The 11,682-nt window shown below is 32.8% G+C and overlaps 1 protein-coding gene across 4 annotated transcripts in view; it reads left to right on the forward strand.

Moving 5' to 3' along the window:
* Nucleotides 1–11,367, forward strand: part of PWWP2A (PWWP domain containing 2A) — a 34,270-nt gene extending 22,903 nt beyond the window's left edge. The window contains exons 3-5 of one of the 4 annotated variants that reach the window (XM_044661742.1): nt 7,640–7,760; nt 9,589–9,631; nt 11,090–11,367. In XM_044661742.1, the coding sequence (XP_044517677.1) occupies nt 7,640–7,760; nt 9,589–9,631; nt 11,090–11,167 (242 nt within the window). In that variant the 3' untranslated portion in view covers nt 11,168–11,367. Of the gene's footprint in view, nt 1–7,639; nt 7,765–9,588; nt 9,632–11,089 lie in introns of all 4 variants that reach the window. The other 3 variants (XM_044661744.1, XM_044661743.1, XM_044661747.1) reach the window with 3 other exon arrangements.
* Nucleotides 11,368–11,682: the final 315 nt, after the last annotated feature.

Raw genomic sequence — 11,682 nt, forward strand, 5'->3', positions numbered from 1 at the left:
GATTGAGCTGGATTAGGTAATCCAAATGAATGTCTCTTTAAAGCTCTCTTTGGAATGTTATAGAAAAAATTTAATTTTATTTCTTCTATAAATTCAGTTACTTGAGTATTTTTCCCCTTGCTGATTAGAAGGGGGAAAAGTTATTTAACAGACTAGATGTTGAGAGTGAAAGGGAAAAATGAATATAAAAAGTGTTACAGAAGGCCGCTAAAAGCTAAGAATGAAACAGGTCAAGACAGGAAAGGGAATGTTTTGATTCTGAAAATGTTGCTTTCCAAATTGACTTAAGAACTAAAGGATAATACCTTCTCATTGTAGTTGGAAGGCAAGGAATGAACTGATTTTGGGTTCAGCCATTGCTGATAACTATAAATCATCTATTAGTGATCATTTTATAGATTATAAAACTAATGACCCAAGGCTGACTTGTCCAAAGTGACAGTTAAATATAATAGGAAGATCTGAGTCCCAGATCTGTATATCTATCAGTATGTTAACTGTGAACCTCAAGACCATTAATTTTGACCATTTTTGCTCTTGGGGACAGGGACTGTCTCTCTATTTTTCTTAAAATCCCTATGCTGAGAACTATTCCTGGCACCGTAAGTGCTTATAAAATGCTTGTTGACTGATTGAAATTGTTACACAGAACAATCTTGATAACTAGTTTTATTAAAACATGATGGTGTTGCAGAGCTATTATCTGTGGTCACAGTAACTGTAGAATGAGGAGAATACAATGTAAAAGGCACATGCTTTCATAACATGAACACTAGTGATCAAGCTGAATTTTATCGCTGGCAAAGCTAGGAATAAAATTCTCTTGACAATTTTCTAACAGGCTAATTTCACCCAATAGGTTATAAGAAGTAAAAGTTTTGAACTAGCTATAAAACATGAAAAAATTTGGGTTCAAGGAAATCTCAGACCAGATAAAAAGAAAAAGGAAGAGTATAGTGGAAATATATATAGAACTGATGTTGAAATATTTGAAATGTAACATTTTCGTTACTGCTATTTTTTTTTCTCTTAATGACCAAAGACTAATAATAGGAAATAAACCAGCAATTTTAGGAGACTAGCATTTTTCAATCATTATTAGGCTCATATCAGAATTGTGATTTCTCAGTGTATATGCTAATATTAATGTATTTTTGGTTGGCATAAGACCTTTGAGTAACTAGAATCATTTTAAATTAGGTTATCTGACCTAGAGTGAATTATTAGTTTGAAATGATCAACTAGTACTTAAGTACTATGCGCCATGAAATATTAAGCTGAATTGTAGTATGCATGCATTAGTTGTTGTGCTAACCTTTGGGGTTTTATTTTACAAGATTGCTGGTACCAAAGGAAAGTCATGATACATATATATCCTTTTACTTTGCTTATTTCAATGTACTTCTGGTTTGGGGCACTCTTGCTACTAATGCTGTTTCTAACTCCCATCAGATGTTCTCATAATTTATCTCAAATGGGATGAGTTTTCCAAAGGAAAACAGGCTGTCAGTGTAATTGACAATACTTCCTTTTTTTTTTTTTTAAACCTCTTACCTTCTGTTTTAGAATCAATACTCAGTATCAGTTCCAAGACAGAAGAGTGGTGAGGTCTAGGCAATTGGGGTTAAGTGACTTGCCCAGGGTCATCCAGCTAGGAAATGTCGGAGGTCATATTTAAACTCAGGATTTCCTGTCAATAGGACTTGTTCTCAGTCCACCTAACTGCCCCAACTATATTTTTTAAATGGACTGATTATAAACAATCCCAATTGAAGTATACACTTTGAGGGATTTGACAAAAGTAGACTCATAGTAATTAGTCAACTGAATTGTATATATAATTTCAAGTTGGTTTCTGGATACTTAGTCCTTTTTCCTTAGTTCATTTTCCATTTTACTCTTCAGTATCTTGCCAGTGACTGGGCTGAATTAAGTGATAAAGTGACTATCTCTGGCAAAGGATTTGTAGGACAAATTAAATCCTGACAAAATACAGGTTTTCATGTTACTTGTAGGTGTTTAACTTTTTAGGCTACATGGTCATTTTAAAAAATGGACTGTAAAGTTCAAAAAAATAACCAAATTGTTCATGTTCTAAATTTTCCTTTATTTTTTATTTTTCGTGTGCACAAGTGCACAATTTATGAATCAAGGTAAGGTTTTTCTCTTCCCTACTCTCCTCCCCCAAGGTCTTATATTAATAAAAACTTTCTCCCTTCAGAGCTTTAAAAATCTAGAGTTTATTTAACTAGAAATTCATAATTAAGCTCATTTTTTATTATATACAACATGTATATGTCCAGGTACTTTTCTTAGCCTTTTAAAGAGACTAGGGAGTTGCAAATCAAATCTTGATTTTTTGGTATTTAGGTTCAAAATTAGAAAAAACAAAATCTGTAGTTACTGAATTTAAAATAATTCACAGAGCTTCTTTATTCCACTGTTAAGAATGGAAGATTCCATCAAGGTTTAAAAATGTGAAGGAGACTCATGCTGATGAGAATAACAAACCAGTAATATCTAGGGAAAAGAAAAATTTGTCAGGTAGCACTTTTGTATGATATTTGTATTTTTCCCTTTACATTTAACATATGTAATGTAGCCTGTCATAATGGCAATGGAAACAAATAAGCAGTCTTTGAAAAAAAAAGTGGTTTTAAAGGTGACAATTAAACGACTATCCTCCAATCTCTTTTTTAAAAGATTCTAAGAAAATGGGGGAAAAGAACATCCAGCTTTGGTAAAGGAGTTTGCCCATTACCTAAGAAGAGTAAGTCTTACACATTCTTTTAATTCTTTAGAGATCTCAGCTGCAAATCTTAAGCAAAAGAATATGTTTAGCAGACTTGACCTTGGTTGTGCTGGTTTTCAAACCTGCATAGAAATGAGCAAATCACAGGTTTTTCAGGCTTCCCTTCCCTCTTGGAATCTGAAACATAGTTCATATTTTAACAGAATCTTTGTAGTTGTTTATAAAAACAAATTTGTAAAACTATTTAACTTACTTTTGGGGCAAAGATTCAATTTGAAAATCTTCGTAAAATCTGAAAGAAATTTTGTTTTTCCTAGGTGGAATATAATAGAATTTCTTCATCTAGGTGAAAAAAAATTATTTTGAGGGGGCAGAAATGTACTTATAAATGAACCTATTAAGTATAAAAGTTGGAGGTGGGTTGACTATTATGTCCTGTAGAACCTATAACTGATGAGCTGTTACAAACATCCTTTCATCTTAAAGTCAGTATTTACTTGTAAGTTTTCTGCATTGGCCAAGGATTAATTTCACACTTCTTTATGAATTAGGGTAAATAAGATTGTGGAGTAGCATAGAATTTATACTTAGGCAACCTAATTTGGAACACTGGTTTTGTTAATTACAAATGTGACCTTAGGCAAGTTATTTAAACTTTTGGTACCTTGGTTTCCTTATATTATAGAAGTAACTAGATTGGCTTAGATGACCTATACTATCCCATCCTAAAATTATAATCCTGTCAGACTTGTCCCTTGGATTTTTATTTTATGACCAATCCACATTTATATTTAAGGATCCTTCTCAAATAAGATGTTTTCTAGTTTCTCTACTGATTTGTATATAAAACTACTATAATAACTTCTCCATCATATACTTGGATATTGTGTGGTAATGTGCACACTATTATTAGTATAATGGGGAAAGTATATCCTTAAGTGGCCATATTATTCTTTTAATTGCAAAATTCCAATTATTTCTACATCTAAAAAAAAAAGTCTTGTTCTTGTGGAATGTGAGATCACATATTTGGAGGAAAGTTTTGAATATATGATGGATGAGGCCCTAGAATTTAGGGAAGGCAGTGAGGGACATGGCAGAGGTCCTAGCTTCCACCTCATTCATTCAAAAATTATTTGTTGAACATAAGCTATATTCAAGGTGTGGTGAGTGTACAAGACGTATATGACAGCCTTTGTCGAAAAGTAGTTCATAATCTAGTAGCTCACTCATTAATGTTTTTCCCTACACTATATATAACATTTATTTATGTCTATGAACTTGGGTTAGAGAATGGGTTGTATATATCCACAGAGGGAAGAATATACCTATCTGCTTTTGAGGAGTGGATACACATTATATTTGTATTTAGGGTGGAGTTGTCCAATCTTACTTTACAGATGAGGAAACAACCCCAAGGAGTTGTTTAGTAAATTTGCTAAATTTACACAGGTATTTTCACTGACTCTTCCTTTCTACCTGGGATATTCCTTTTCATCTCTCTTACTGGCTTCTTTTAAATCTCAACTAAAATCCCAACAAAACCTTTTGCTGTGCCTCTTCTTAATTCTAGTTCACTTTTTGGGGTGTCTTCCCAGGAAGAGAATTTTTTTTAATATTCCCAGAGTTTATTATAGTGCTTCACAAATAGTAGTTAATTTGTACATGTTTACTGACTGATCGTGACCATAAATGATAAAAATTGTGAGTAAGCCCATGTTATCCAATTCAAAATCCATTGTTTCCCTTCATTGCCACCTCATATTTTCCTTATATGGTTTTTAAAGGGATTATAAGCATAGATAGAGAGAGACTTAGTTCAAATGAGGAAACGTAAGTCCAGAGAAATTGAATGACCTGTCCTAGGTCATAGAGATAGTTGTAGATTTTGGATGCCAGTTCCAAATCTAGCACTCTTGCCACTGTACCATGATTTTTTTTCCTAGTGAATTGAGTTGTTTAAAGATTATTTTAGAATCTCTACTTTATGGAAACCTGAAGAGAGAAAAAAATTAGGGAAGTTTGCCAGAGCTAATGATAAAATCCTACAAATAAAAAAGATGGCCATAAGGACAGCTGCAAAGACTTCTGAGGAATATAGGATCTGGGTGGGTAGGAAAAGGGTATTAAATTCTATTGCATCAATTTACAGCCTACTTGTGACCTCTAGATAACTTTTTTAATGTTTCATCTCGGCTCTTTTAAGTACCACACTGCTTCTTTAGTCCATTGTAAAATTGGAGAGAATGTGGGATGATGATGAAGCTCTTTTGCACAGGGTACTATCAAATGTAATAACAGTTGCTTGATGGATGAATCAGTTCATTTCAGTACAGGATACATTTTAGCAGAAAATATGGCATTTCATTATTTTAAGTTATGTTATGGATTCAAAGGCAATAATTCTCAGGAATTCTTTGTAAATCCTGCAAACTCCACTCCTTTTTTTGGTGGCACATTGGTCAAGATTTGATGGGAAATTCCTCTTCCCTTTTCCTAAGACGTATCCACACCACAAGAACTTTTAGCTTTTTGGATTTAGAAGGAAGGGCTGGCAAATGGGGAAGAAAAGGACATTTTTTTTCTTATTTTTTTCCATGGGAAGCGGTATTTGTTAGCAAGAGCCAATTTTGAAACAGTGTTAATGATAGCATTACTGATCAAATATTTATTTTATTTAAAGTTCTTAATTTCAAATTAGAACCTAGGGCAGTGTGGCACAGCTTTGTATGTGCCCGAGTGTATTAGAACTACAGTGTTGTTTAAAATTATGAGAAAATAATTGGTTAATACAGAATAGAAAACCTCTTCACTGTTCTGTAATGGGTTGTATATTAAAGTGTTACCTTTACTTACAGACAAAACTTATGGCAGTTTTGCATCTAGTTGTTACAAGATGAATTGCTGTGTGTATTCTCAGTATTTTTATTTCTGGGTTTACTTCAAAGATCTTGGTCTTCTCTATTTCCTTTTCCTTTCTAGCACTATTGGAAGTAGTTCGGATTTTTACTCTTTGGTCTCAACTGCTCCTTTTTCTCTTGCTTCCTCCCAGCTATAGCTGCTGATGCTTTTGTTTGTTTTTACTTTGTAGGCTGTAGAAAGTAACTTGTTTGAAATCAGCATTTTTCTCTAGAAGAATCCTTATTCTTCTCTCCCAACCACTGTAAAGAAAGGTGTTCATTTCACACTATTACCATTTTGCCTGGTCATAACCTAGCCAAAGGGTCTTTTTCCCTTCCTGGCCTACATAGGAGGTTGCCCCCAGGACAAAGACTTATGGCCTCATATTGTAGTGGTGATGTCACCATCATTATTAAAATAAATCTCAATTTCTTCCATTCATTGGGTCCATTTTCCTCTTTTACTCAGAGAATATCAGAGCTATAAAAGATTTTATATATAATTTAGGAATAAACTGATTTTAGAAATGAGAAAAATTACTGAGTGGAAGTGATTTGAGGCCAAGAGATTACCTTTATCCTTGTTTTATATTGTTTGGCTTTCCTTTGTATTTATGACAGGGCCAGCACAATTCTCCTGTTGACCAGATATATTTAACTATTATTTTACCTTCACCGGATGTCTATATAGCCAGGGACCACAAGTAGATTTTACTTTTTATACTACCAACGTAGTATGTAAACTGCTTTTTTAGTCAGTAAAATTATAAAGCCAGTGGACGGCAATTGAGTTAAAACTATTTAATGAATATAGAATTTTTAAAGTGTTCAATATTGTACTAAGCTCTCATCATGAGTGTGAGGGGTACCTGTAAAAACAAATATTGTAATAGCTAGAGATTTCCTAAACTCTTTTCTGCCTTTGTTGTGATTATTGTTGGTTTAGGTAAAATAAAATGTCTAATCAAAATTTCCTGTATAAAACCTGGTTATTTTTCACTTTGAAAAGATTGCCTTCTCTCTAAAATCTGTAATAATTTTATTCTTAGCTAATTCTGTTTGTAGTTAAGGTTTTTTGAATATTTTCTTTTGAAGTTCTTTGTCAGGAATATCTTGTGGGGGAGTAGAACCATTTTCTCTTCTGAATTTCTTCTGTTCAATACTTTTAAAAATAATTGTCACATTAGCTATGGGCAGTAGTTATTTTCCATAACAGATTTTAGAAGGCAAATGAATAATTTGAAGGAGGAAATGAATTCCTAAGGAATAAAAATTTTGTTCTTTATATAGAATGTTTTAAAAAATAAAACATGAAATATCAATACTTATTTAGTGTCATTTTAATAATCATGAATAACTTATTTTCATTACTTTCATTTAGTAGAGGTTTGTTATTTTATTCAGAAAAACTCTAGGAAACTCAGTAATAACTATTACTTCATCTGATAAGAATGTTAAGCATGGAAAAATATGCTTATGTGGTTACTGGAATTAAGAGGAAAGGGCCCTACTAGTCAGGGAATTTTTGTACAACAGAAGCTCTGAGCATATTCGTGGATATTTACGACTTTCTATCTTATGTTGATATTCTGTAATTATTCTTAGGTTAAAACAAAACTCAAGTCAAAAGTGAACTTTAACTATGACAGTCATCACTTTCTCTGTATTTGTAAGTTCACTTTGTGAGCAACTTAGCAGGCCAGTTGTCTTGCTATGGAAGCAAATCCGTCCATGTTATTCTATAGTTTAGCTGCAAATGTATACATAGGTCCTTCACAGTCTTTTTGTTTTCTGTTAGTATTCTATGTAGCATCATGTTTTTTATTTGCACATACATTCTGTGAAGTCAAAGAGTTATTCAGCATAAATTCATAATGACAACTAAAATCTGATCACTTAAAAAACGACTTATTAATTTTTTTATAAAATGGGTTTAAAAAAAAGAATAACTGCTCTATTTTTGTTAACTTGATTTTTTCTACCATAGGTCTCAACAAATGGCAGCATATTACATCAGACAGTGACGAGTCCTGCTGCTCCCTTACAGTGTCTGACAGACCACTGTGGATTCAGATTGGGAGCATTGAAGTTAACAGTGAAACGGGCAGGTCTGTCTGTTTTAAGCCCTGCCCCAAAGTGAAGGGGGGCATCATGTCATCACTTAATCATTCCCAAAATAGTCTAGGTTAGACTTGATGAATTCATGAGTTATTTTTCTTGTTTTCCCTTTCATTGGTACCTGTGTACCTCATGAAGATTTTAGATTATATTTAAAATTTAGTTGCTACTACCTGCCCTGCTCAGAGAACAAGGTGATAGTTTTTATGTGTTTGTGTTTAAAAATCTGGACTTTTTTTTAGTTTGGTATGCAGGGCCTTCCATTGAATAATTATAACAAGTAATGATGGCAGTCCTGGTTAAGTGGTAGTTTCAGAACATTTTCAACTCAATTGCTGTTTTCTTTTTTCTTTTAATTTTTTATTCATTACATCATTACAGATTTTGTTTTGGGGGGTATTTTTTGTTTGTTTTGGGTTAGATTACTACTTATACAGGTTCTTGGTGAATTTATCTTTGAATGTGTACTTAAAAGGAATTAGAAATTGAGAAAGCAGCAAAGGATAATGCCAAAATGCTTTTGTAATCTAGTTTCTTAGATTTTATTTTATATGAGACACCTTTAAAGCAATGAAAGAGTTTGGTACAAAAGAATAGTTTTTATTCTGTTAGATTTTCTATTTTGGACTCTTGCTCTAGTAGGAAAGGGGATTTGGATTTAATTGTTGCCTTTGATTTGGATATGTTTTATGTACTTGATTAATTTCTGGGATTTTTGAGAATCTGTATTAGAGTATCATTGTCATATTGGAAGTATAGATGTATATTTCTATTCATAGGCAGAGGATTAAACTGGAACATTCTGGTTCAAGTTTAACTGAAAGGTTTGGATATTCAAGATTTGTACCCATATAAGGTAGCTGGCTTCCTTTAGGTGATTTGTTATGGTCCAGAATAGATAAGTTTGTTTAGTTGCCTAAGCATAGTATTAACTGCCTGAATCTTTTGCATTTTTGCTGTATTCCTTCAAATGAATTTGAAACTTAATGGTTCAAAATTGAGGAAGAAGACAGATACAGATTCACAAGGGAAGAACTTGAGAATGCGCAACTCAATGCAGTATTTAAGGAAAATAAAAGAGCTGTTAAGAATGGGGAACTGGAAATCACTTAACTTTGTGGATGTGATTTCAAGCAAGACATTTAATCTCATGTGCTCTTTTTTTCTCTTGTTAAAAAGAAGTAATAGTTTGTAAAGACTATGAGGCATTTGATTCTAAGGTCTATGTGAATAAAAAACTATTAGTATTATAATTATAAAAAGGAAGCATCTAATTTCATAAAGTTGTGATTTATAGGAGTGTCAAAGGACAAAAACCTTTTGAACTGTCCAACTAATTTATTGTTTCAGAAGCAATGACTTATAATAGGCCTTCCATTAACTTAGCTTCCAGAAATAATATTCTTACCAGATAAGTAGTTGTTCTTTTGACTGCATGTGTTGGTTAAACTTGAACCCAAATATCCTCATGGTATTTCTGGCAGAAACATATCTCTTGTTGGTCGGGCAAAAAACTGATGCAAGATGCTATAATATAATATTTCTCTCACATTAGCCTTATTTTTTACAGGCCTTGAGCCAGCAGGCGGATGCAGCACAAGGCCCCTGTTGCGCGTTAGCAGTAACACCAAGCAATCTGGCAAATAGTAAAAATGATAAATCAGTTTTGAAATTTTTGAAATATAATATTGTGGGAAGGGGTTTGTTTTTTTAAATTCTGCGCATGGTATTTAGTTTATTCTTGAGCAATAGTAAATGTCATTTAATTTTATTAGAATGTGCCTCACAAAAATTTCTTTCTTTCTCGTGGTCCATCAGTTTTGAAGTTCAGCTTTGTGTGGATCATCGTATCTTGGAAAGGGTAATGATATAGCAATGATTTCCTTAAATACCTGATTTCTTGTTTTACTGTATTGACTTAAATCTTCATTCTTCTAGATTATGTAAAGAGAACTATTCAGTGACCAAACTGGGTTTTTGGGAATATTACAAACACCCATACTGTATTTTTTTCCCCATGGGAATGGGATGGATTAGAAATAACTTTTGAGGCTTCCATGAGGAAGCCACTTTTGATAGGGGATGGTTCATATCAGAGTCAAATATTTCTTTTACATAACGTGTACATGTGCTTATGCTCTGTGCTGTTGTGTTTGTTATAGGCAAAGGATCCCTATTTCAGAGGATATCTTTGCTTGGACAAAATGCTTATAAATGAATGAAGATGCAAATAAAGTGGCTAAAGAAAATTAGCTTGCTTTCTAGATATCCCTGTGTACTCTCAGGCTTGGCATTAGAAGATAAGTTATTAGATGGTGATGCTTCTGTGTATGTTTCTGTCTGTTGGAAGAGATTGATAAGCAACCAGCAATCCTTTCTCACATCACACACACAAAGACCCTTCAGTTTACAGCTGATTTTACAGAGACTTTTGCCACTTGCTTGTGATTCTGCTTCTTGAGATTTATGGCTAGGCTTTGTTTAAAATAAAAAATTCACTGGATATTACAATCCAACAAAGATATACTAAGTACCAATTGTTGCTGCAAGGTAGGGTTGGTGTGTTGCTTTTGCTTCCCAGAAGTACCAAGTAGTTGAGTACTTATACTGTATTTAACAGCTTTTATATCTTGGGGGTGTGTATGTGTATGTGTGTATGTATGTGTATATACATACATATGTACACAAATATATTTTACAAAGATAAATATTGGTAAAATATATGTATATAAATATGTATACATATATGAAAAATAGATGCTCAAGATTTTAGAAGGTCCTGTTTGCAGTCCTTGATACACAGGAATAGAATGAATTCCCTTTTAAATAACATTTTACTTAATATAAGAACAAACATTTTATAAAATCAAGTTTTTTAATGATGGCTTATAATCAGTAGTGGCTTTTAGTAGGTAAAGAACTCATTACTTTAAATTCAGGAAAATAGAATATCAGGTGTTCTAAAGTTGACATTAAAAGACTACTGAAGTAACAAATATTTTAGCTGTTTGTTTATATTCATATCAGGAAAATGAAACTCCAAGATGCCACTTGAATATTTGTCCCTTCTTTGTTGGTACCTTTTGTTCTCCTTTATCTGTTGTATTTTGAGTTTTAATTTAAAACTAAAGTGTTGAAGTTTAATTGAATACACTTATTTCTTGTTGATTTTTTAAAATCAGATGACATCAATGTATAGTGCTCCAACAAAATTTGTTGGCATATAGATAGAACTAAATCTTAAATGACATAAGACTTTATTTTAATACAAGGTTATACTTCTGCTTAACTTAACTCTTCCTTTTTTCCTGTATTTCAGCACAAAGACATTAGCGGCAGGCTGGTTTCATGGAACTCGCTACACGGCCACGAGAAAACACCGGCTCTTCAAGACTGAAGGAAATTAAGAGACTGATTTTTTTTTTCCCCTTTTTCAAATCTTCAACAAGGAGTAAATGTTAAGAGCTGTGACTGAAACAGATCCATTATACCTGTAATGGGTATTTGTAAATTGTAAATTGTTCCTACTATATTAAATTGAAGAAAAGTTTAGGGGAATATTTGATAAAACTTTTTGCAATAAATAATGCATGAGAACAGGAGGAAAATGATGTGAAGTGCACATGCAAGGACTCACTTGAATTTTAAATCTGAAGAATAACTGACAAAACTTCTTTGATTGTAAAATCCTTATCAGTCCATTTAGATGCAAATCCCTGAAGATCACTAGTGGGATTTTGGCAGGAACTGTTAAGAGTTGTTTTTCATTCTCAACCTTCTTAGATTTTGTTAGATTTTGTGTTTCCTTCAATCCTTATATTGGTCAATGCAGATATGAGCAAATGGTGCTTCTAAAAACTATACTTGAAGCCGTAAGTCGGTTTAGCCAAGACCAAGGTTTCCTACTAGAGA

Source organism: Gracilinanus agilis, chromosome 2 (assembly GCF_016433145.1).
Source record: "Gracilinanus agilis isolate LMUSP501 chromosome 2, AgileGrace, whole genome shotgun sequence".
Classification (NCBI taxonomy): domain Eukaryota; kingdom Metazoa; phylum Chordata; class Mammalia; order Didelphimorphia; family Didelphidae; genus Gracilinanus; species Gracilinanus agilis.